This window comes from Callionymus lyra, chromosome 10, assembly GCF_982586985.1.
Source record: "Callionymus lyra chromosome 10, fCalLyr1.hap1.1, whole genome shotgun sequence".
Classification (NCBI taxonomy): Eukaryota; Metazoa; Chordata; class Actinopteri; order Syngnathiformes; family Callionymidae; genus Callionymus; species Callionymus lyra.
Genome location: NC_141827.1, coordinates 19,755,931 through 19,782,423, shown reverse-complemented (window position 1 = coordinate 19,782,423; position 26,493 = coordinate 19,755,931). Strand labels below are relative to the sequence as shown.

Below are 26,493 nucleotides of genomic sequence, written 5' to 3'. Positions count from 1 at the left end.
ATAACTGGTAAAGAAAAGCTATTCCACTACTAAGTGTTTATCGAAGTTGTAGTGAACGCGATGCCAATTGTCGCTATTATTCGTTCTGTTGCGTCAACAACTTCATTTGAGATTTGTGGTCGGTCTGGGCTGTAGTTTCAACCCTGACCAGCGAGTGTCGCTGTGGGTTGCGTGGCCTCGCCTTAGGAATTCTCTGTTTCCCATTCTTCCCGTGCAGCAGACAGACACACAACATGGCGGACTAGAGCTATCGGCTGACGCGCCCGGATACAGCGGATAAACTGTGGAATTTTACCGTCCAGAAAGGCCGACAAAACCCCGGCAGAATCCGTAGGCACCGCGACCCGACCTCGGGATTACTCGGTGGAGCCGCCATAGCTTCTTGGAAACGGCTGCTAAACTGACAGCCAAGTGTTGGCGGTGTGTCCCGAAAACCAGCGTCCCCTCCTCGGCTATCACCCACCCCGCACACGGCTCCAGGGGTGTGGAGACTTGGGGCAGAGAAGAAAAAAACGCGAGAAAACCGAACCCCCGGTTGGTTTTGGGGGGACTTTTCTGTCCGCTGGGTTGACCCCCGACATCGCTCCAGGAGCCTCGGTGAGTTTGGACACTTGTTACTAGCTTGAATGTTTCTCGACACCCACAAACTATCGCTTTGTCCCCCCCTCTCTCCCTCACACACACACACACACGGAACATATAGGCTTTAAAAGTTGTGAAATTCCCTTGCGTTGGGGGGTCTTTATGGTAGTGGCTCTGAGGCAGGGAGGGAAGGGGGCTCTCGAAGAAGAAGAAGAAGAAAAAAAGAACCGAGAGAAGACATTTTAGAAAAGTACTGACACGCCGCGAGCAACAACGTGGTACATCCCCCCCACCCCCCAAAATCTCTGGAAAGTACACACGAATATTTGTTATTACACGTCCACGGAGGGTGGGGTGACGGGAGGAGGAGGAGCAGAAAGGGGGTTCCACGCCACCCACGACAGGATCTAGGGTCCCCTAAATGTTTTCATGTATGTTCTGTCAGTGGGTGTTTCTTGTCCCGGCCTATGACATAATGGGGGGTGAATGTGAATCCCCCCCCCCCCTTGTGCAACCTCTCCCCGAGTTTTTTTTTTCTCCTGTCGTGAGGCAATATCAGGCTGAAAATGTGGGTGTTGTCAATAACAGCGAGTCAGCCTTCGATTAGGAAAGAACGTAGGGTTTGTGACCTGTCACTGGTTCACTTGCTACATATGACTGTTCTAGAAATACACATCTTCATATCAACCTGATTGAAATAAAGGTTATATATGGATCAACTAAGTTTGGGTGATATAAATGAACATCTGTATGTGCTGTCATTTTGAGAAAACGGATATTATTTTAAATATTTTGTGTAACTTCTTCTGTGTCTTCTTAAAGAAAAAAACAAAACAACTGTGTACAAATATTGATGACCATTCACGTACATACTTACCTACTGCTTCACTTTGACCAAAGGTTGTTTGGCTTCTCTTCTTTCTCAGAAGTTCCACTCCTTCAATATTGTGACACACCTGGAAAAAAACTCATTGATGAGGCAAAATATAGAAGAAACTATTTTAGATTAAAATACACAGATGATACCTGGACTGTAGAGTACTTGTTGTTGGCTGTAAATGTCAATTCATCATAATCACACACATGGATGAAAACACATTTTTTAATTTGAGCATCATGACCTTATAGTTAGGTTGTGTGGATACCTGGGATGGTGCTTGAACATGGTTTAATCTTATGAAGTTAGTCTTGAGACCTAACTCGAGTATAGTAAGTAAGTAACAAAATCTGTACCTTTTTCATAATCATGTCGAGAATTGGGGTTCTTTACAAAGAATAATTAGTCTTAAAAGAAATTTTAAATGACAAAATCTAAATAATGCAATGATCAAATAATAATCAATAATAATATTGAAAATATTTATACACAAGTCATAATACTGGCATGTGTTTCTTGTGGTCCTTTAATCTAATAGTATTGAGTTTAATTTTAAAAGCTCATACGTGCCACAGCAAAGTACTTCCTTGAAACATGCTTTAACTGAATAACACTTGTGTATACAGTACAAATTGCGTGCCTTGCTAAATGAGACCCGAATTATCATTATGCATTTTGACATTCAGTTATGACGTCAATGGAAGGAATATATTCCCCTAATCACATTTTTCTTCCTACCTGGTCGGAATTTGTGAAAAGAGGCCTGGGTTTATTTGTAACACAAAAAAACAAAAAAGAGACTAGCAACTAATGGAAAGTACTTCTGAGGAGTATTAATTCTTTAAAATATCCATAGTTAATGTTGACTTGTACTGCTCTGATCATATAGATAATCTATTTAAGTATATGCTTATGAACAACAACTTAGCTTTGCTTGAGTTTGGCTTTATTTTCAACTTAAATAGAAATGCATTAATGTCATACTTTTTATGAAATGCAGCATTTTTGTTCATCTGTTAGTCAGAGACCCAAGAGAAAACCTTAGAATAATCGGATATTAAAGAACCAAATAAAATGTAATATGTGCGGACCTTCATCAACGCACATTAAAATTGTCAACAACACTGCATGGTGACTGAATTCTGCTTATTCACAACAGCTTTTACCTGCTCAAGCATAATCTGCCGCTGTGGTGGAGAAATCGAGCTCCCACACATGTCAACCAAACCCATGCACTGGATTCTTGAGAAACTACAAGAGTTTGGTCATACATGCATCAACTTGTGTAAATGGAGTCTCATGAGGTGTGAATTTTTTAGTCTCATTTGGAGAGGAACATATTGTGTGACAACAACATCCTTTTATGTAACAACATTCACAGTCTTTGATGGAGATAATACATGACAACACATTCTATTTGTAGATCCAAACACATTTACTTATTTATTTTTACATTTCAGGAAGATCACACTTCTGGCTGAGACTTGTTGTTAGCTTCAGCTTGTACTACTAAACATCTGGAACGGTTCACAGAGCTGCGCAGCACATACTCACCACTCCTTAATAAGGTTTCCACTCCATGTGTCATGTCATGTTAGCTCCATGCGTGCACAAGAACTCAAGCCTCAACCTCTGCAACTGGTGAGAAGCCTCTGCTTGTGGGTTACCAGGCTCAGCTTGACCTCAGGTCTATCAGGTCTGGACAAGTCCACAATATGCCACAAGCTCAAACAGTCTCCAGTTCAGAGCCTGTCAAGAATGAAGTGTTGGTTGGTCCCGCTGCAAAGATAGGAGAGGCTCTCTTTATTTTTGTTCTCTTATCTTCTCCGACCTATTTCAGGGAAAAGGGAGTTATTTTTATCTCAGGATGGCGAAAGATTTTTAGAAGAAGCCCAACACTGGCCTCAATTTGGAATATAAAAAGGAAGCATCTCTTGTCGGGCACAAGAGGTTTTAGGTTTTCATTTTTTTTTAAATCTGTATTTCATCATGTAACTGCTGACACAGTGTTATGAGTCTACTGTTGGGGTGGGGCCTGAGTTGTTTCCACATCTACAAATTTAACTTTGGACATCACGGTTTCATACGTCACTGATGTGTCACCCGACCATTCATTTAGCAATACATAATGAGTGTTTGTCATCAGTCAATGTTTATGAGTCAGCTGTCCTGTTTTTAGAACCTGACATGTGAGGTGATGACTTACAGTCATGTTATGGAGTGATAATACTGCCACAGGTTTTAGCGAGTGTGTCCTGGTTGTTGTACACTAAAAACATTTTTTTTGTTTAAAATCACTGCTGCGCCCTCAACCAGTCATACACGTGTCTTCAAAATGTCTAGCTGTCATAAACGCGCTCAACTTCACTGTTGCGCGCTCAACATTTGTCTGCTCACAACACGAGTCTCGCACGCTCGACATAAATGCAAGTTAGATGTCTACCAAGAAGACAGCCAACCAGAGACCTGCTGCTTGAAGCCTTCTGCTGCCATTGGCTGGACTTCTCCACCAATCACAGGGAGCTACCCGAGGGAAGGAGGCCAGTCCTGCTGCAACTCAACCTAAGCTAGTTTATTAAAATAAATTAAAATGTTTATTAAAACGGTTTATTAAAATAAGCTCATGGCGTGTAAGAAAGTCTAAATAGTCCAAGTTGATTGGTTGTTGATTCAAAACTGATTGCAGTTTGTTGAGAAGACTCTATCAGCTGCTGTCTCAATAGGTTCTGTTGAGAAAAAATGTGCCGGTAATAATTATGTACGTCTTGTCCTTACTTGAATCACAATTAGGAAATCTTGTTTGTTGCGTGTTGAAGCTGATAATAGTGGTTATTAAAGACGCTTTAGAAATGTATCGTCCTAGTCATTCATTGCCTTCATAACCGTTTTGGAATAAGGTGTAATGCTACACAATATAAATTATCAATGATGCTGTTGAGGGGCCACCATGCTGTTTTTGAGGAGGACAAAAGTTTATATTTAGCTTGTTACAGGTTTTAAAAAAACAATTGTCATGTGATTGTCATGCCTGTGGCATATATGTTGTAGTAATTGAACACTTTCTCTAATGTATGCTATCTGATTTCTTAAAAAATGTTAGTTAATAATGATTGTAAATATTATTATTAATACAATTTAAAACGGAATTATCAGCAATAGAAGTTATGTTTAAATTCCTGCAATGTTTTCTGTATACACGCAACGAAACAATATTTCAAAACGGCAGACGAATAAATGGATTTAAAGGCTACATTAACGTTTGGTTGTCATACAACCGTTTTCATTGTAAGAAATGTGCAAGGATCCTTCTAAGGAATAACAACACATGACATCTTCTTGGAAACATTGTGACGCGGGTAACAAATCGCTCTGTATTGTTTATGTGCGGAGAACCTCTTGAGCTAGCAAAGTCATGTCTCCAAAGGTTGACGCTGTTGATACAGACCAGGTGTGTTGAGTCAAATTGGGAGTATCAACCATCCTCTACGAGCGATACACTGCAGCCATCATCCCCAACTAAAGGCTGACTTTGCTCTGAAAGCTGCATGTAATGTTTATAAAAAATTACCTTTTAATCAAGGCCGACATTGAAGGTCCGTCATTTAGGGAGCTAGTTTACTACCAGCGCTTACTCTTTATTTATGTTTGGTATTGATTTGTTGGAGTGTACATGCCACTCTAGGAAGGTGCCCCTGAGAAATGTTGGGCTGGTTCAAGTTTTTAATGGCTGGTTGACGACCCTCATATTTCTTCATAATGTCCAGTTGTCTTAAAATCCTCTAAAAAATACGTTTTTTTGGATATCCTGTATTTTTTGACCATAGGGCCAGAGTCGATGTGATTAATATTCAGGAAGCCTGTATATCGTGAAGACCTTTCAGTTTCAAATGATAATTTAGAAGCACTGTTAATTGTAACTGTATACTGGTTAAACAGTGCTCGCGACCCACAAATAATGAAAACAGGCTGCGAGGCACAATAAATGTATTTAACCCTTGTGTTGTCTTTGGGTCAAGGTGAGAAAAACTTAAAACAAATGTGTTTGAGGTATCCCTTGGATTTTATCTCTGGATCAAAAGTGACGAATAAGGTCTTTCACCTTGAACCAAATGTCAAACAAGGGTTAAGGGAATACCTTACTTACACCTTACAATTTTTTAGTATATATATTCAGTTGGTCATTAATTTTTAAATGACTAAACAACAGTCATTTCCAGTTTTTAAATGGCTATTGTTAAAATAAAAAAGCAAGGCTTTCGCATTGTTGTGTGTGTTTGTGTGTGTGTTTGTGTGCATGTGATCCCTTGCAAAAGCTCAAACTGCACAAAGCGGTAATCGGTTTTGGCTTTACTGCAGGCCATTTGGACCCTTAGCCACGCTTCAGGGTCAGCGTGGCTTCTGCGGGAAGGCTACGCTTTTTCGCCTCCACATCCTCTCCGTGTCCATTGTGGGAAGCCTGGCCCCTGGCATGTTGCACGAGAAACTCCACAATGCTTTCAGGGCAAGACCGTCTGTGACTCACTGAAACAAGTGACATCGCTTCTAAATGATCCCTCGCGACTTAATAACAGACGGAGGTCACCCATAACTGTGATTAGACCAGAGGTTGCTCTCAAGCTTGGTCTTTCTCATCGACTTGCCAGATCATAAATAAAGCCAACAAGGACATAAACCACACCAGCGAGAAGTAGTATCCCTCAGAAAGGGAAGTCCGGAGGATTGTGGCTGTTTTGTGTGGCACCAAGGACGTATAATCTGTGGTCTGTTCCTGAGCAGGAGTCCTACAAGTCCTGGTTCATTCGACTGCAGACTCCCGTCAAGAGAAGCATTCAGAGTATTGCTGGTCCCCCGGACCCCTTCCTCTCCCTTCCTATGGAGACATACAACAGTATTAATATGCCATGAATGGAGAGGGACAGACAACTATTATCTGACTCCGCAGCCACTAGACCAGCAGGAAGACTTGGAGAGAGAAATTAATATTTAAACTTGTCTTCCATGTCAGCTGTGCCTGCAGTGCTCTCGCTAGATTCCGCTTCCTTCAATCCTGGGAATGGTGAATGAGCTTTGTCGAGAAAATAAACTTGATGATTACTGCTGTTGTATTCTTTGTCCTCGTATCACTTGAATCTATTTCCTGTTGTACACAATGAACTGAAGGAGCAGCAGTACTGTCGGCAGGTCACTCGGCTTCAGTTCATTCAGGGGCTAGAAAGGACCTGGATCAGGTCTTTGAATACAAACCTCTAGTCTTGAGTGAGAACTCTCCATTTTAAATGGGCACCTTGTGTCAAGCTAACGTTTTGTCTCTTGTCGTCATGGAGATGTAATTTGGCTCCCTTTTATATTGCACCTTTTAAGGGGCCGTGAGACGATTTTTAACCAGTCTTCAGGAAGAATAAAAACAGAATTAATGTTTTTATTCTGCGTTGACAACAAATTCAATACCATTCGTTTTCCACAGACTTCCTTAAACTACATCATGATGCAGGCAATACTGATGTTGTGTTTTTCTAAGTGGGTCAAGCACTGGAGTCGTTTTGTGAGACAGGAAAAATAATTTATAGAATTTATTTTACTGATTATTACTGTTTGAAATATGTTGTATTTTATTATGTCAAAAAAATTAACCTACTAGTGAAAATGAGGACTATGTTTGCAATGAATTGAATTTTTCATGCACTTACACAAATTAAGCATTTTTAATAAGAACCGACTTTGGAGATGAAATAAGATCTTACTTTGTACTTTTTACATTTTTTTTACTACCAGTATGTTTAAATTCTGATGGGTTATTAAACACTTTTTAATGTCAAAACAACACAGTCTAGCTCTGTAGCACTTAAGCCTCAACCCCCATTTATTCTGTTTTTTTGGCCCACTACAAAGGGTGCACTCTGCCTTTTTGCTCAGCTCTTTCGCAGCAGATCAAGAGCCTGTCCACTATTTACTCGAGCCTTCACACTTGAACAAGATCCCAGCAGCACCGTACGTGCAGGCCTGTTTACACGCTTGTATCTTTGTTTTTAGACCCATTATGCAGTTGTGAAGTTAGATCCTTTTTCAGACGAGGTGGATATCATCAGAGATTTTAAAATTTGTGGTTAAAACATACAACATTGTAGCCACATGCTACAAAGAAAAAGATAAAAGGGAACGCTACGTGTGCTACAGACAAACTATTGATTTCTGTCCCCTCGTGCACGGTTGCTTTTTGTCTCGGGGCTTCCCTGTAAGTGCTGTGGCTACTCCCCAAAAAGTATTTTCTTTATTGCACATAGTAAAGCCCAAACACTACTAATGGTAGACATGTTTCTTCTGGTGGGAACTTGATGAAGGGACGGTAGAAAAAATGTAAATTTCATCTTGATATTTTTCTTTTCTTGGCAACAAAAAGAGAACAGATGGAACGTGAGTTATCAATTTAAGGCTTTCTGGAAAAGTACACTCGGATCAATAAAAGCAGTTCTTTTCAAAGAGAAACTGCTGGCAGAGAGAATGTGTGAAAAAAAACGAGGGCAGACGAGGCTAAAACATTTGTGGATGGTTTGGTAGTTCATAGGAATACTGCAGTGTAGAAGATATGTTGATATTGTAGAAGTAATGTGTTTTCAGCCTTCAGTTACTAGAGTAGTTTTAAACTACGGTTTCATTATTATTTACTCTTCAACGTTCAGTCATATTCACATTGCCCTAAAATGCAGAAAACACATTTAGCTTTAACTAACTTTATATTTTAAAGTATAGTGTGGTATATTCTATACAAAATGATTATATATAAGGTATGATTAATGAAAAAAAAAGGGAAACAATTATTGATCATATTCTAGAATTGGTCTTTACTCTATTTCTTTTTTGAGCCATAAAATACATGTATGCATTAAATTGTAAATTAAATCTGAAATTAAATACAGTAGTGTGTTACAACAGTGTAATATACATCAACAACAACTTTAGTAGTTGAAGTTAAAAGTAAAATAAAATGGTTAGATTCTAAAACGACTTTAAAAAATGACTTCCTGTTACTCTTCCATTTCTTTATTATTCTTATTTAAAGTGGTTCTTAAAGTCATATAAATTGAGTTCCCGTCGCTCCAGTCGTGTTTTTTTTTTTATAAAGCGCATAGCAATACAATTTTGCCTTTCTTTTAGTGTATATTGTGTTTTGTTGTTTTGCTTCATATCTTCTATATAAACTAATTATTGTCAAACTGAACTATAGAACGTCGAGCCCTGTCCACTGCCTAATGGGTTGTAGTAGTCTGTTGAAAATCATGCGTAGATTTTGTGATATTTTTGGTTAAATATTCAGGTCAGCAAATGTAATGTGTTGACGGCTCCACATAAATATTACATATCCCTCAAAAACACATGGATAATTGGGTCACATTTGAACAGTGCGACATTGTGTGGAGTGTGTGTTTCAGCAGGCTGCACTTTTTAAAAGAAAGCGCTGACAGTAGACGTGGTGCAAATAGAAGCACTTGCTATCGCCTCATCAATAAATTATGTTGTCTACCGACGCACACATCTGTCACGGAGGGAACATTTCAAAGACTTGCTGTGCTTCTCACATCCCTACATTAAATGGCTTCTAGATAAAAGTGGGCGCATGTGGGAGGTGATGAAGAGAGAAGCAGCCCAGCTGATATCACTTACACCAACAGAACAATGACTCACGCTTGATTAGAAAGACTTTGAAAGAAAGTTTTGTCAAATAGTCATTTTGTGTGAAAAAGTTATTTTACGTGAAGGAAGCTGATAGCAGGACCATAGACCGTAAAAGATAAAAGTATATAAGATGCGTATCTCGAGGCAAGTTTCATGCAAAGGTTTTAACCCGTTTTATTATCTAGTTTCACTACCACACCCAACAGGTGAGCCTGTGATTGATTCAGCTCCGAGCATAAAGCAGAGGACCTGGTATTTGATCTTATCTTGGTCAAACAAGTCATCCGCCCACAACCTGATTTATCAAATACAAATGTTTATGGTTATAAGTTTAATCCTTTAAAGTAAATAAAGATACAAATTGCAACAGGATGGCGATTTTTACCCCAGAATGACAGCAAGTATGCTATTCAAACTCTCATTCTATATGATTTTTTTTTTTACAAGGTGGTAAAGTTTAAGCCGAAATTTCAAAATCAAACCACCAAAAAGGGCAAATAAATCAACCCAAATTGTGTTGGTGGTCGCTTGAGGACTTGGCTCCTCAAAGGGCGGGAGTCATCTGTGGCTTCATAATTGCCAGAACATGTGTTTTTAGTGGGGTAAGGTTTTAATTTTTTTTAAAACCAAAATATGCCCAAACATCAGCTATAAAAGATGCTAGAAGGGACCGTATCCCCTCGTCCTCAGTCATCTTGAGGGATTTTATATTTTTCCTTAAGCTGTGAAGGACATAATTACTACGGCAGTCTAACACTAGGAGTTTAAAATGCAACATGTACATAAAAAATTGTTCATAAAATCAAATTCTTGTATTTTATTCACATTTTTATGTATTATAATCCATCCAATTGCATCGAACTAACTAGTGTTTAATCAATTTTCCACAGTCAAACACGCTTGTCCTCTAGTCTACACATGTGCTCACTCATCCACAATTCATCGCAGTACATTCCGAGAAACAACGGGGTTTTACACCTTTTTAGCCGATCCATCCTGCCAGGAGAGAATGTTGGCCTCATGCTCTATAATGTTGCCCTTAAACAATGTGAGATGAATAAAGAATACATTCTCTTTGGGATTTTACAAGCTTATCTTCAGGGTTTTCTACGCCTTTCATCTCTTCAAAGACAACGGGTTAGACCTCTGTTCAGATGTTCAGATAAACTCTCCACTGCGGCTTGTAAATGTCAGTGAATGTCAGCCAGTGACCCGGCAGTGGCGACCCGCTTAAAGATGAACAGTTCTAAGAGAATCCTGAGCTGCCACAGGATCTAGATTTCTGTTTCTTTACAATAACCTTTTTAAATGTATTTCTGTGACATGTTAATCATATTCATGTCCTGCCCCAATTCTACCACTCATCTACTTACTTCTTTGAGCTTCTGCCCATTTTAACCCTTTAATAGAAAACCTGGCCTGAGGTTAAGTAGAACATTTGCTGCTGAACAGCTGCTCAGCTTAAATATTTGTGGAATGTGCTGCAACTATATCAGAATTTTTTTTTTTTTTTGTTCCAAACAATACTAGTTTGAAATCCTTCATAATTGATGCTTTCCTTGTAATAAATTACAGTCGATCACAAATTAGCTCAATTTCAGTTAAGTCTGGATCAAATGGCTTCAGTCAATCCCAAACAATCCTCTTAACATCTTAACAAGCAGTTGAGATGCGAGTGAACAACTGTGGTGTGGTGTTCAGGGCTGGTGCGAGATCTTGGATTACCAAAAAAAGGGAAAAGGGGTGAAGGCTTTGATTTGAGCTTTTATCAAGTTTGATGTTGAAAACTTCTAAACTCGCTCATTCATACAGTGGAAACTTTTGATCACGTGTCGGAGTAAATCATGTTGTGAGTCGACATTGTTGCCGTTAGATCTCGCAGTCTGATTTAGAATGATGTTCCTTCAGGGCTCCAGAGTGCGCCTGAATTGGGTGTCCATGTGCACAGAATTTTAAGGGTACTAATCAGAAATTAAGACCCGCGCCTAGATAATGGCTGCAGAACTAATCCAGTTCCCAGCCCCGCTGGCTGACTGAAGCGCAATAACTTAGTCCCTGCCCCCTTGCGTGCCCCTGTGGTTTTAATAAATTAAGTATTGGTATAAATGTGGGCATTTCATTTAAATGTTTTGTAGTGTTTTTCGAATTATGCATGAAAAACGAGCAAGCCTCTCCTTCAGCTTAGGTTTTATTTAACAAAAACTGTACGACGTAACTTCGCAGATATGAGAGCATAAGAAGAACATTAGTTCTTCACGATCATCAGTGCAGAAATCTGACTCCTCCCTCACCTTTCTCAATCTCTAAGGAACAGTGACACGATCAAGAATGAGCATTTTACTTTAGTTTGTTCAGAAATTTAATTTCAAATTTGTGCCGACCTAAAAAGAATCAAGACTTGGTAAACCAATTACTTCTTTAAGCCTACATAGAAAATCAGCAAGTCAGTCAGTTACAAACGTAATCATTATTATAAATTAGGTTAAGTTTGACAGCAAATGATTTCATTTTGGATTGTTGAAATTATGATAATAATAATGGTGATGCAATTGTTATGATGTATATTAATGTATATAACCTTCCACACACGGTGCTTTACATAAAAAAAAGAGTTTAAATAAACATGAGTCAGTTCATCGGGACAAACTGCAGTAAATATACAAAACATTGTTTTGATAATTATTAATGCTTAAGGTTACATTTAACTTATAATTCAAACTGCACTCATTTTCTACTCTACTGTCGACTAAGGGTTTAAAAATTTAAAAATTCAAAATTCATTAAAATTTTAATTTAGTCGCCGGATCTCAATCATCTTTGTCTTCATCTTCATCTTGGTACAAAAATATATAAATAAAGGAAAACAAATAAAAGTGAACATTATATGGAATGATGCTTAGCTTTAATAGTAAAGTGTTTTGTGGCTCCCAGTGTTTTCTTTCCTGTAGGAAATGGGTCCAAATGGCTCTGAGTTGTAAAGGTGGCCGACCCCTGTGCTGAACGATCATTATATCGTTAAACACCACACATTGACAATTGTTATTGCACCTATAAATGCTTTCTTCTTATAATCTATTCAAAAACTTTTTTCCAGGTTTTTAACATTGATTGATAAGAGTATAACATATCATGGCCAAGAGGTTTGCTGGTGATCCTAACTTTGCTCCTATAGGTCAAAAAGTTACTCTGGAGTCCTGTCCTATTACTTTGCCAGAAAAGCTTTTTCTTGTTATTGTTGTTGCTCTGATGCTGAGCGGCTTTCTCTTGATCTTACTGGAGGGTTGATAATGGGTCTTAACCGTTTTTTAAACACTTAATCTGACAGATTGACTTTGTTTTTGATTGAAAGATGTTGTTACGATTAGTAAATCCACAAGAATGTTGTCTCGTTACGACTCAGATTTTGAAAAAAGACTTAAGGTCTTTCAGGAAGCTTGAGTTTCCACTTGCATCTGTTTTCAGGGATTACTTTGCAGAGCGGTGCACTCCGGGCTCATGGATTTTTCTTGTACAAACTGGCACTTGTTGCTTAAATAGATGCTCACTGGTCAATATGTTTTGTAGGTTAATCGTGTCCTCATTGACCACATAAGCGCTTATCATGCTCCATTTCAGGCTGCAACAGGAGCTCAAGTGTGAGCACAGCGATGAATGGGCCCCGTTTAAAACATCAGGTTGGCAACTGGCTCCACGAGCGCTTTTAGCACCCAATTTATCCTCTACCCACTGATGCAATAATCCCAGATTTAAAGCATTGGTTTTGTGGGAGCACATCGGGGGCTTGGCTCAGGTCGGAGCTCGGGTGTTGCTGCAGGCAGATGGTCTGGATTATTCCACGTTCAAGGCCCCGGGATTATGTCCTGAGATTATCACAGCTCCGTGAGAGAGACAACAGCTTTGTTGGCCGTAAGACTGGATAAAAGACAGATCGTCCCCGTCTTTCTTCGAGTGTGCGTCTCCTCGCGCTCGCGTCACTGCATCTGCTTCCAAAGCCAGAGTCACTCTCACTGCTGACGCATCAAATTAACGTGTGCTTTAAATACCTCACTAATACAACACTCTGTAACCAGTGTTGAAAACCATCCATTTATTATGCAACACGGGATTTCTCCTGATTAATATTTGAAAGTTATGTAGCACTTGATTTGAATTGCATTTAAAACTTGGTGCAGATCATTTAATCTTACTGTCCAAACTTGGTATTACTACCCAGGAGGATATTCAGTACCTCACATTTTCAATTAAAAAAGGAATATTACTATCAAACTCAATACTACAAAATCTTTAAGATGGCCAACGTGCCGGCGGAACTACATTTAATTATTTCAGGGAGATATATATTTATATATAAAAGTCTGAATGCAATGTTTTCTTTTCATTCTTAAAGGCTACATATATTTTAATTATCTTGTTATTGTCCTCCTTCATCAAACACTCGCCAAGCAAAATCAGTTTTACTCTTGTTCTTTGTATAATACGTTTATGATTATTGATGTCAACAATTGTTGTATATCATATAAGTGTTTTATTGGTCACAATACCAACATGACAATTAAACATCTGGGGGGCCACGTTAAATAATTTGTCTGCTAGCCCTTGAGTTTAGACACATGTGATCTGGTCCACATCATTGATGGAAAAAAACACATTTAAGTTACATTAGCAAGCTAAAGGATGTTACTGGAAAATATTAAACAACGAAATATCATTGAGCAGCTAGCTAAGAGGCTAGTGCACCGACGACAGTACCATGCAGTGAATAACTAACATCAAGGTGGGCCACCAGCCAGAATAACTTGAGTTATCAGTTTAACCATCAAAGGTAAACGTTGTTCACCAACCAGGTGGAATTCATAATGAAGGCCAGGGTGCCAGACACTGCTGTTCCTGCTGCGCTTCCTTCAGGGTGCTGTGGGCGTACCTCGTCAAATAAGTATCCGATACAGCGTCTCAGTTTCTATACTTTTCAGAGCCTCATGTTTTTGATACACCTAGTTCCTAGACGTTAAGTTGGTAGTCGACCATTCTCATTATAATTGCATAACTGAGGTAAAACCAACATTCTCACTAATCTGTGTTGCCTTCATCAGTTTCCCTACTTTGTAACCATTTCTTCATTGAAATGTTATGCATTTACACAACACAGGTGCAGCAAAGCCTCCTTTCTTTGAATTTGGTTTGATTCGACTCGTCGTCTGTTTTCTCTGCTCGGAACTCACTTCCAGGTGCTCAGACTAGTTGTTGTGGTTTTCTATTTCCTGTATTTGTATGGTTATGGTTGTTTTCTATTCTGTGTGAAGCAATTGCAAATCTTTTGGGGAATATTTTGTCACTGACCTTAAAGTGAGAGTTTCAAAAGAATCCTGTGACTCCGTGTTTGGTCGTAGAAACAAAAGCTCCTCTACAGTCACTTCTTTCCTTCACGAGATTCTGCCAATAAAAGGTTCAGTATTATTATTTGTTTGAATTTTCGCTATCCAAGAAAAGGGATGTCAAAAACAAGGAATCTCTTGATTGTATTTAAAATGGATTTTAAAGCTGCTCCTCAATATATGTTTTCCTTTGTATAATATGATGAGCATGTTGACATGATCACCGCACCAAATCCTGATCACTGAGGATTATGTTTTCTTTCATTCATTACTGGCAGCAATAACCCGGAGCCCTCGGTAATCCTGCAAATCTTTTCTTCTCAGAACTGCGGTGTGCGAATGAGTGATTGATGTCAACTTCGTTCCTTCAGGTAAATAAGCTTCTTTTTGTGAGTCAACATAAGCATCAGTTTAATACCAACATATTGAATTTAAAACGTCCACTATTGTTGCCACGTCTGTTTCGGACCCATGTTTACCACAGTTGTGTGGTCTTGTGTGTGTGTGTTGTTTACAGGGCAGGATGGGTGTGTGTCCCCTGCTCCTGCTGCTCACGCTCGCCCTCGGGGCCTCAGCCCAGGATGAAAAACCCGTCACAAGTAAGACAAACGTCTCCATCAATCACATCACTCCGAGATAAAGGCGTCTCTGAATTTTTGTCTTTTCTCCCTCAGATCCACCAAACCTCGCTCCCAAACCGACGGATCCCCCGGCGGCGCCCTCAATCACCGTCACAGCCGCACCCACGGACCCTCCCCCTGGACCCCCCTCCACCCTACAACCCGCGGTCGGCCAGTTGACGACTATTAAAACAAACGCTGCTACGACTCTCGGCCCGGCCGGCGGTGATGCCGGTGAAGAGGCCGGACCGAATGGCACCGTCCGGTTGTTGCCCGTCCCCCCGCCATCTCCCGTCCCCCCGGAGCAACCCAATCCAGAGGGTCCAGACGCTTCCCCCGCGCCAGGGAATGGAAACGTGACCACATTTTTAATCCCGGACACTACTACAGATGATACGGATTTGTACTACAGTGAGAGCGACACCACCCCAGAGCCTGTGGATGACGTCACATCGGAGGGCAGCCCGCATGGTGAGTAGACTCAAGGATTAGCTCAAATTAAGTTATCTGGGCATTAACGGAGTTCAGATAGTGATCAGTCGGGTCACATTAGCTGATTGTGTAGTAAATTAGAGTTTATACTGTAATGACAATGTCCTGCCACGGTTCGTTCTTATCAAAACCTTACACTGTGATGGCACATACCTCCTCCAAGGAGCTCATTTCACGTGACTTAAAATCATAGCATACAATCAAATCAGTAAAAAAAAACATTTCTTGGGGGAAACTCACCGCCGGTGAAAATATACAGTTGACCTTGACCATGACAGTTTTCTTCACGAGGCAGATTCATCCAGTTGTGAGCAGCTAATCTGTTTGTTACACTCTGAACACATGAGGGCTGAATCTGAGCCAGAAATACAAACGACAAGAGTCGGCGTGGAAACCAAGAATTACAGTGTTCACTTGAGTGTAAATCGATCTGCATATAAAGTCCTGAAAGGTTAGGGTTCTAATGATGATGGGGGAAGCCAAGAGCAATGGGGTCTTCTGTCTTAGCCCCTTCTTTTTTTTACTACAAGACAACACAACAAAGATGGTTCTGGTCCTCCAGCTGCAGTGGATCTAGGGTCCTCCTGTCCCAGATTAAACTCACACAAGCAGGGGAAGAACGTACAACTGAGGAAGGAACCAGGTTCACTCCAAGCTAGTTTTTAAACCAGCAATTTCTTGGAAATCTGGTGACCAAACTTTTGTTTTAAGACCCACATGCCCACCTGCTTTTGAGCCATCACCCCCAAATGTGACTTCTGCAGCAGCGACACCCCTAAAAGCATTCCCTGGTGGACTGAAAACAACAGTTTGAGTGCTTCCATTTCCAAATTGCCTCCTTCAATCAGATCAACACGGGGCCACATTAAATATGTCTCATACTTTAATGGAGGGATCACTTCTGCTCCAGAACCAGATTTCTGCTTCGTTGAGACTGTCACTCCAGTGCTGGTCCAGGTTTTGTAGCAACTCTGTGGATTTCACTTAATGCAGCAGCTGAGGAGGATTCAAGTGAGCTTTCTGGTCAAGAGACGACCTTTAATATTTAATAGCGATAGTTGAACACTTCTATGCTTTTAGGCTTCATTGTGGCGGCGCAGCCAAGATCCTGCCGTGACAAGGATCCATTTGCCCGGAAAGCCACCAGAATAGCAGTTTTTCAAAGATGCTCAGACCTAAAAGAACCCCTTAAATTTTAATCTTTGGGGAGGGAAATGAGAGACTGTCTGATTCCCGGATCTAAAGTTGTGACAGGATAACAATGTTAACTCTGCAGCTACTCACTATTTCTTATTTCTGTGCAAGATGAAAGGCTTTTGTCTTTTGATTTTTGGAATCCACTCTTTTTTTCTGTTATTGACGTGAAATGTTTAGTTCTCTGTAGCTTATGCACGTCTCTGTGGGAAAGTTCTTGGAAAAGAGAACAAACGGATGATAGAGACATTGCTTTTAATATTTTGGATGTTCAAGAAATATCGGTGTCATTTTAAACTATAAAATATATAAACTATATATTGAAGAGTCTAAAATGGTGAGTTAAAAGTTCAGTTTTAACTTTAGGTGATTAAGGCTCCGCTGAAATCATTAAATGACTTGGCATGTGGCCCCTGTAACAATATTAGCAAAATGATGATACACTTAAATATCAAGATATTCTCACATTAGTTTATCAATATTGAACTGCATTGTGTTGATTTTATTTTCAACAAATGATAATGATTTTATTGATCATAGGTATTTTATGTTTAATATTTTCAGCGTGTGTATAATATAAAAATATTTTTTATTTATATTAAAAAATGGGCTTACATACATCATGTAGAACAAGAGGTCCACATTTTTAACAGCGCTTAGAAAATTTGCGGGCTGGGACCCTTTAAGGCATAGGCTTACATTCCTTCTAATGCATAGAGTTAATGTCATAATTTCATAAATAATTGCATAAACTAGGTTTGAGTGAGCCAGGTGAGTCTGTGGTTAAAACCACATGTGTCTGGGTTTCTTTTTATTAGTGTCTCAAAGCCTTGGTTTGTGTTAATAATCAAGAGATGATTTAGTTAAATCTAGCATGGACAAAACTTAGTGTGCTATGAACGCTTTTATTGTGAAGGATCACGGGAGGCAGGAAGCCCGACAGTTGTTGTCGTTGCCAGGTAGCCGGACATAAACGAATGTTGCGTCTAACTATTATATAAGATGATGAACTAGTGTTGATCAGCGTTGTATAATTGTCTGATTGTTTCCCTCCGGCCGCCTATTGAGCAGCTTCGGATGCCATCTAATCCATCCGGAGCGCGTCACTTCCACATGACACCGGCTGCCCGCTGCTCTCCTCAATCTACACATTGTCCGGAGGGAGAGATTTTCAATGCAACATCACTGGGCCTCTTTCTAATCCGCTCCTCAGAGAAAACACACGGGTCACCGGGTCAAACTGGGCCGTCTCTGTTGCATATTTGTCCACAGAGCTCTCTTGAATTCGGAGGTAACGCGTGGAACAGCTGATTTTGACAGTGCATTGTCAGCTCAACCGGGCATTTGTCTAGAGAAATCTCTTTTGTTAAGGTCTAACATGTCTTACAGACCAGTCATCGGCACACAAATGACACAAACTCCTGTCTTTTGTGTTCCACTGAAAGGTGGCAAGTGTGTGCTGTTACTCATGCACACCATGGAAAACATGCTTAATTGGTAAACCATTTAAATTCTCACATAATAGCTGACCAGTGTCATGATGGGACCACCGAAGCTCAGTACGACACATGTTGAATATTCAAACTCTGAATTATACAGCTTCATACTGACGCGTTTGAATATTGAGTGTGTTTACAGAACAGTAAACGGTTGAGCAGCTTCTAGACTGTCATTTGTTTGGCTGTGGGAACGATGTTGCTAAAATATTAACAGTTACGTTGTCGACCGGGAATATGAGGTTTAGTCGTACAGTAAAACAGTTTTGTCACTGTTCTTATGTAGTAGAACTCTATCTATTATTTTAACAATGCTCTTTACTACGTTACTTTGTTTGGACGACCCACCCAGAGAGTCTGTGACTGTCATATGACCAACAAACTGCAGTGGGTCGGAGACGTTTTGGAACTTAACAGGAAGATGAAAACAAGCGACAACAAATTAACACAAAGTATTTTTACGACGCTGTAGTTATATTGTTCCTACCATAGGGCGAAGGTTCCAAAAATATATATTTTTTCACAGCTTTACAATCAGAAAACATCATTAAGTGTTTCATTAAAATTAGATTAAGGGCAGCTTTAATTGTTGGACAGGCTTGTCCAAAGTCATGCCTGGGGACAGAATAGACATTTGATCGTTGTCAAATTGTCAAAAGTTGTTAAATCAGTTCCCAGATCTTTACTCCAACCATTTTATTCTGACTTCTATTGACATGTTCAATTATAAATTATTAAATATTTGGTTCTGAGAACCTCATTAACCAGATATACAAAATCGAATTATCTGATAGTTTTCCTAATTATTAGTTGGTTTCCTAATGTCATTGAAATACTTTCATGCATTTGTGTGTCAAGACAAGTCACTTAAAGAGTTAATTGAGGTCACATGACACTTTGGTCCAAAGTGAACAGGACAGTCCACCTGCATCTGTGACTGAGCTGCTCTCCAGGATTACGAACTATAATGCATTAGTGAGAATATTTCTCCTGAGACATCTGTGGCAGCGTTACTTTGAAAACGGTGATCAGCGACAGCGTTGCCTTCACCAGCTGTAGATGCTTTAATAGCGCAGTAATGGCCGGAGAGTTTGCCAATGGTTTAGAAATCACAGCAGTGACTCACCTCCTCTTTGTTCTTCTTCACCGTCTTTCTCTCCTCAAAGATGACGATCACGCGGATGAGATGCCCATCATCGCCGTGATGGTGGCTCTGTCCTCCCTGCTGGTCATCATCTTCATCATCATCATCCTCTACATGCTCAGGTGGGCCGAGGCCTCATCGTGCTGCTGTGTTCATGCGTCGCGTGTTCCTTCATAACTCTCTGAATGTTTGTCAGGTTTAAGAAGTACAAGCAGGCAGGAAGCCATTCCAACTCCTTCAGACTGACCAATGGGAGATCAGAAGACACAGGTGAAAACAGCAAGACCACACCTTACTCTGATAAGTGATAAAACGCACTGATAACATTTGTTCAGTGATTTTTCTGAAGGCTTTTGTTCTTTTTGCATTACCTAATACGACGTTTTCTGGAACCACGGCGCCCTCTGGTGGTTCAATAATGCATACATTCTGTTTTGGAATCAGAAACCACTGTATTTGCCAAGTATATATCGACAACACACAGATTCTTTCTTAGGCTCGTAGTGACATTTGCATTTTGCGCTCACTGGATATACAAATGGATATAAACGTATATTATAAAATTCTGCAATAACATTGACCTCCTGAGGGATCAATAAAGTTCTACCTAACCTAACAGTCAGTGAAACAGGTGGGAATTATTTGCTTGTAATAGAAATGGCGATTTTTTTTTTATTTTTTTTTTAATTGATTTTTCTTGATTAAATCGTAATTCACTTAAGTTGAAGCTGACTATGTTCCCGCCTATTAATGTATTTAAATCTGGTTTCTTCAGAACTCCAAAGTGTGCCACTATTGGCGCGTTCGCCCAGCACAAACAGGAAGTACCCGCCGCTTTCAGTCGACAAACTCGAGGAGGAGATGAATCGTCGCATGGCCGACGACAACAAGCTCTTCCGGGAAGAGTTCAACGTAAGAACCTCAGAAGTCTGATATTGTGGACCACGATTGAGGAAAGATGATTAAAAACTTGTTTTGTTATTTTCCCTCAGGCTCTCCCGGTGTGCCCCATCCAGGCGTCATGTGACGCTGCAGCCAAAGAGGAGAATAAAGAGAAGAACAGATACGTCAACATCCTGCCATGTGAGTCTGTTGACCTCACAAGAGACGATTTTGTTGAGATGAAGAAGATCCACATTAAGTCACTAGATATTAATGTGTAAAAAACAGTTGCACTCATATTATAACCATGATGATGAAACAAATCCCCTAAATATAGTTTTAGTCATAAAAGTATTTCAATAGAAAGAACTCACGACAACCATCAAAACTGTTCTCTCTCTCTGTCCTGCTTCTTTCCCTTCTTCTCAGATGATCACTCAAGGGTTCACCTCTCCTCCCTGGAGGGAGTCCCGGACTCGGACTTCATCAATGCCTCCTTCATAAACGTATGTACAAATTCGGCTATAAGCTTACCAGACAAACAAACATGTCCTCACGTCAAGCCCGTGTGGCTGCTCCCTGCAGGGATACCAGGAGAAAAACAAGTTCATCGCCGCTCAGGGTAACTTTCCACTGCAGGATCTGCTCTTTGTGTCGTCGTGTCGCCCCTCGTGCCTCATGTCTGTGCTCATCCGTCAGGTCCGAAGGAGGAGACGGTGAACGACTACTGGAGGATGATCTGGGAGCAGAACACGGCCACGATCGTCATGGTGACCAACCTCAAGGAGAGGAAGGAGGTAGCTGAGTTTTTTTGTTTTTTACAAATGTAGACTTTTATTATTGTTTCTTGATGTTTTTTTCATCCCGCTGCAGTGTAAGTGTGCTCAGTACTGGCCGGACCAGGGCTGCTGGACTTACGGGAACGTCCGTGTATCAGTGGAGGACACCATGGTGCTCGTGGACTACACCATCCGCAAGTTCTGCATCCAACAGGTGAGAGAGAGGATTCACCTGGAGGTGGTCGCTCCAGACCCTAGCTTCCATCTTCCACCACTCCTCCTCCCAAGTTTGGGTCGCAGGGGCAGCAACTAGAGCAAAGAGGCTCAGTGTAACTTTGAGGTGTTTCCATTCTGTATGTTTATATATTATATCTTCTCTGCAACATAAAATGGTTCTGCCCAAAGGACTCATCCCAGTGGATTGTACCTCAGCCAGCGAAACTTTCTAGGCAGTGGTTTTTGCTCCGGGTCTTACCTGTATGACTGAGTCCAGACACATGCAGGGACAAATAAGTGGACTCGGGTCTTTCTAAACCACGAGGACCCTGCATAGATCCATCTGTCAAGCTTACTCTAAAGATCACACATGAAACGTGTGTTTGGTTCGAGCCTTATTTCCACATATGAACGTCTACACCTGTCTCTCAGGTCGGAGACGTGTCCGGCAAGAAGCCTCAAAGACTCGTCACCCAGTTCCACTTCACCAGTTGGCCAGATTTCGGGGTTCCCTTCACGCCCATCGGGATGCTCAAGTTCCTCAAGAAAGTGAAGACCTACAACCCTCCGTATGCAGGACCCATCGTGGTCCACTGCAGGTGACTTTCCTCACATCCCTCACATCCACTTGCCTCGAGTGGTCACTCACAATATCTCCTTTTAAAATATCCCCTTCTCAGTGCCGGGGTGGGCCGGACCGGTACCTTCATAGTCATCGACGCCATGTTGGACATGATGATCGCAGAGAGGAAGGTGGACGTGTTCGGTTTCGTGACCAGGATCCGAGCTCAGCGCTGTCAGATGGTGCAGACAGATGTAAGTGGAGTCCATGGACTTTGCTTGGAGTTAAACCGTCACTCATCCTTTCATTCTTCTTCTGCAGATGCAGTACGTGTTCATCTTCCAGGCCCTCCTGGAGCATTACCTTTACGGGGACACGGAGCTGGAGGTGACCTCTCTAGAGTCCCACCTGGCCAAACTCTACAACCCCTCACCAGGAGCAAACAGCGGCCTGGAGGCTGAGTTCAAGGTGTGTTCACTCTTTTTGCTCGGCTCAAGTGTCGAAATAATAAGTCCCTGTCGTCGCAGAAGCTGACGTCCATCAAAATCCAGAATGACAAGATGAGAACCGGCAACCTGCCTGCGAACATGAAGAAGAACCGAGTCCTGCAGATCATCCCATGTGAGTGTGCAGCACAGAACACGCGTTCTAGTGATGGTGTTGCTGACGGGAACTTCCTCTCCACAGACGAGTTCAACCGAGTCATCATCCCGGTCAAGCGAGGCGAAGAGAACACCGACTACGTCAACGCCTCGTTCATAGACGTGAGCGCCCCCTCGACCCGCTTGTCTTGATCTATGTACTGACCATCATCATGTGATCACAGGGCTACCGTCAGAAAGATTCCTACATGGCTAGCCAGGGGCCACTGCAGCACACCATCGAGGACTTCTGGAGGATGATCTGGGAGTGGAGGAGCTGCTCCATCGTCATGCTCACAGAGCTGGAGGAGAGAGGGCAGGTGAGTGTGTATTTAAACTGTTTTAATGCATTTAAAACAGCATTTTTTTTTGCAAACTGCAATTTTAAATATATTGTCAGCAGCAGCAGCAGTCAGGGGAAGCAAAGCTCCTTGTTAATGTTCGCACAGTTGAAAACGGGTTATTTTATTTGAACTGCAGATCAGCTTCATCTCAACCACAGTACTTGGTTGTGTCCAAAAAAACGGTAAACTCCCATAATGCCTTTCTACATGTTGCTATGTCAAAAATGATCGGCAGCTTTGATTGGCAAAGCATCTTGGTAGCTGTTCAAGTCACCGTTAGTGAGAAGGATGGCTGCTGTAATACATGTTGTTGATAAATTGAACAAGTTAGAATGTATATAGTCGATGCACATATTGTTTAACGTAGAGAAAAGAAACACAAGAGTAATGTGGAGTGACTTGTATTCCAGGAGAAGTGTGCTCAGTACTGGCCCAGCGACGGAGTGGTGGTCTACGGGGACATATCCATCGAGATCAAAAGGGAGGATGAGAGCGAAAGCTACACAGTTCGCGACCTCCTTGTCACCAACGTCAGGGTAACGACTCCCCTCGTGACACATCTCTTCCCGAGGCTTCACAGCAGACTCACTTTTGTTTGTGTCTCTCTCCTGCAGGAGAACAAGGCTCGAGCGGTGCGACAGTTCCACTTCCACGGCTGGCCAGAGGTGGGGATCCCCACGGACGGCAAAGGAATGATCAACATCATCGCCGCCGTGCAGAAGCAACAGCAGCAGTCGGGGAACCATCCCATCACCGTGCACTGCAGGTGAGACTCCAGCGGACCTGGACGAGGTCTCGGCACAAGGACTGACCGCTCGCCTCTTGTGTTCCAGTGCTGGCGCGGGCCGGACGGGGACGTTCTGCGCACTAAGTACGGTCCTGGAGAGAGTGAAGGCGGAGGGGATCCTGGATGTGTTCCAAACGGTCAAGAGCCTCAGACTGCAGAGACCCCACATGGTGCAGACACTGGTGAGCTCAAGACCAGGGATCAATACTATGGGTGTGAGAAAGAATTGCTGCACAAGGTTGCAATGTTTTTTCCCCCAATATCGTATCGAAACAAAACCACTGTATAGATTTGTTTAAAAAGAAAAGTTGATCTTTTTGGCATCAAATCACATTTTACTTTAATCTTTAGTTCTTTTATGATTTATATCACAATAAAGTGTGTATAAATAATTTGATTTAAAAGAGAGAAAAAAGGATTTCATTACAATTCAAATGCAAATACTCACTGCGTTTGTTGATTTTTGAACATCCGACAACTAGATGACAGCAATCATCACATCCTCCACTCTTAAAGGAACAATGAAATCCTGGGTACAAGAGGATACAGTCGACTACATCAGATTTCAAAGATGATGTTTGGACATATTTTGGTTTCAAAACGAATTTAAACAGTTAGTACTTCTACGTCAAGAGTCATGTGGTCTGTAAAGTCTCCAACACCAGAGTCAAGTACTCGACAATACTACAAATATATCCTTGTTACTACAGTATCATATATAACGTAATATATTATATTGTTGCCCCTGTATACATGATACATTTTCAATAGAAACTTACTCAAATCAAAGATGTTCAACTCACCACAGATCACTCACCGACTGACCCTCTCCTCCTCAGGAGCAGTACGAGTTCTGCTACAAGGTGGTCCAGGAATACATCGATGCCTTCTCCGACTACGCCAACTTCAAGTAAAGAACTGTCACGCTCACACAAACGCACAAGAACCCACGTCTGTGTGCTGCAAGATGAAAGATCTCGGCTGACGTTTGGTGAGCCCCGAGAGGAAAAGGGAAAGAACCCGAGGACAAAAGCTTTGGGAGCGTTCAAATGAGATGCCTTTCTTGACTATTTTTATGATATCACAGCCCTCCACTCCTTCGCTACGTGTAAATATCTATAAATACTGACTGTGTTGCATCTTATTACTTTGGTTTTATTCAAAGTTTTGAGTTTTGGCTGCATTTTCAGGTGGCTCCTGTATTCTATACATAAGATATATGCGAGTTATCAGCGAGTCGGTGACGACCTTCGTGACGTGGCTTGAGTTCACCTTGTGACGCGAATCGTTGGCTTTCAGTGCCAAAGTTCTCAACCGTCGTTCCCCCTCCGGTCCCTCTAGTGGTTTGGTAAAAGTTACAATGACCAGCACCATCGTGTAGTTTCACACAAAATAGATTTTTTTTCTTTTAACCACGTGTTCACGCCGTGTCACGAAACACTCGCCGAAGAATGTTTTTGGCTCAACAAAATGGTTACTTTGACACGGAAGCGTTCCATGCAGTGTTTGCTCTTCTCCTGTCTTTAAGATGAGGTCACACGCGGGGTCGTGCCCTTTTATGATTGTAATGAAAGATGAATGATGTCATTAAACGCAGTGGTCGGGTTCGTTTCCGGCGCGGGAACGAAACCGACGCCATTATTAGTTACACACTCGATGATTCTTAAAACCCTCACAGATGGAATACATTCCGTTTTTTTTTGTTGCCATTTCTACAGGAGCTCGATCCCACTTTGAACACGGACCAGGACGATCCGCCTGCTCTGTTAATACTTTCTGCACTGTTTGCACCAAAATAAAAGCCCTTAAAAGAACAAAACCAAACTTTTTGTCAGAGCAGAATGACTTTAAAAACGTGTAGCCTTGGTGACTAAGACAACATGACTGAGCAGCACGGTGGAGAAGGGGCTGGTGCTGCAGCCTCACAGCAGGAAGGTCGTAGGTTTAAACCCAGCGACGCTTGTGTGGTGTTTAGGATTTCCTTTGTATGTTCTATTTACTCCCAAAAACATTCACAGGTGACTGAATTGTCCCCAAATTGTCTGCATTTTTAGTCTAAATGTGCCCCTGCCTCTCGCCCCAGGTAGCTGGGACAGCCCCTCACCACCCCTCTAGGTAATAAGCAGAAGATTAAATCGACAGAAGTTGCAGTACATTGTCCCAGAGATAGAGTGTAACTGTGAGGACGAGCCAGGAGACACAAACATTTGTACTGAGCATTAAGTGCCTCGTTGGTTGATCAACTTGTAGTCAAACTGCAAATATCAAGTGTAGCTGAATGACAATGAACCCTTTTGTTTTACATTCCCTTCAGTTCTGGAGAAATTTTTGCCATGGCAACCCCCCCCCCTCCCCTGCTCTCTTTCTGTCTCTCCATCACTCCTTTTGTAAATACTATCAGGTTATTTATATTTCATTCCTGTCTGCTTCTTGTTCCACACTTTCTTCAGATGTGTATTAAACTGTATTGGGACCATTTTCAACTTTTTTTTTTTTTTTTTGCTACTTTTCATTTCATTGTCTTAAAAAAAATAATCCTATTTTTTAATTTGCTTGTTTGTTTCTAGTGTTTTGTTATTCAACATTTGAATATATGTATATATAATTATATATATGATCAAATTATATATAATTATATAAAGCCAGACGGCCTTTTTAAGCAAGTTGGAAACTAATAAAAGTGCTTGAGATTTTATCTCTCCGAGTCTTTCTTGCGTCATACGAGCTCATTACGAGCGCAATGGAGACCGATGGAACGTAGGTTTGGGAATAATTGCCAATCATCTGTGTTCGGTTATAGATCCGCTCTCCTGTCGGATAGTGACGCGTCTTCA

The 26,493-nt window shown here is 41.2% G+C and overlaps 1 protein-coding gene across 1 annotated transcript; it reads left to right on the top strand.

Annotated features, from left to right (window-relative positions):
* Positions 1-221: 221 nt before the first annotated feature.
* On the top strand, positions 222-26,352 carry ptpra (protein tyrosine phosphatase receptor type A). The gene is made up of 22 exons (XM_087801811.1): positions 222-597; positions 14,827-14,873; positions 15,020-15,101; positions 15,177-15,593; positions 19,471-19,570; positions 19,645-19,718; positions 20,224-20,360; positions 20,441-20,531; positions 20,760-20,836; positions 20,916-20,952; positions 21,030-21,127; positions 21,204-21,323; positions 21,758-21,924; positions 22,006-22,141; positions 22,209-22,355; positions 22,415-22,508; positions 22,575-22,651; positions 22,714-22,848; positions 23,283-23,408; positions 23,487-23,638; positions 23,706-23,841; positions 24,499-26,352. The coding sequence occupies exons 2-22, from the start codon at positions 14,853-14,855 to the stop codon at positions 24,571-24,573; spliced, it is 2,499 nt and encodes an 832-aa protein (XP_087657937.1). The 5' UTR covers positions 222-597; positions 14,827-14,852; the 3' UTR covers positions 24,574-26,352.
* The last annotated feature ends 141 nt before the right edge of the window (positions 26,353-26,493 follow it).

Coding starts and splice junctions, on each gene's coding strand:
- ptpra (XM_087801811.1), top strand. CDS start 14,853: ATGTCAACTTCGTTCCTTCAG. Junction 15,102..15,176: donor GGATGAAAAACCCGTCACAA/GTAAGACAAACG, acceptor TTTCTCCCTCAG/ATCCACCAAACCTCGCTCCC. Junction 21,324..21,757: donor GCAAGTTCTGCATCCAACAG/GTGAGAGAGAGG, acceptor CCTGTCTCTCAG/GTCGGAGACGTGTCCGGCAA.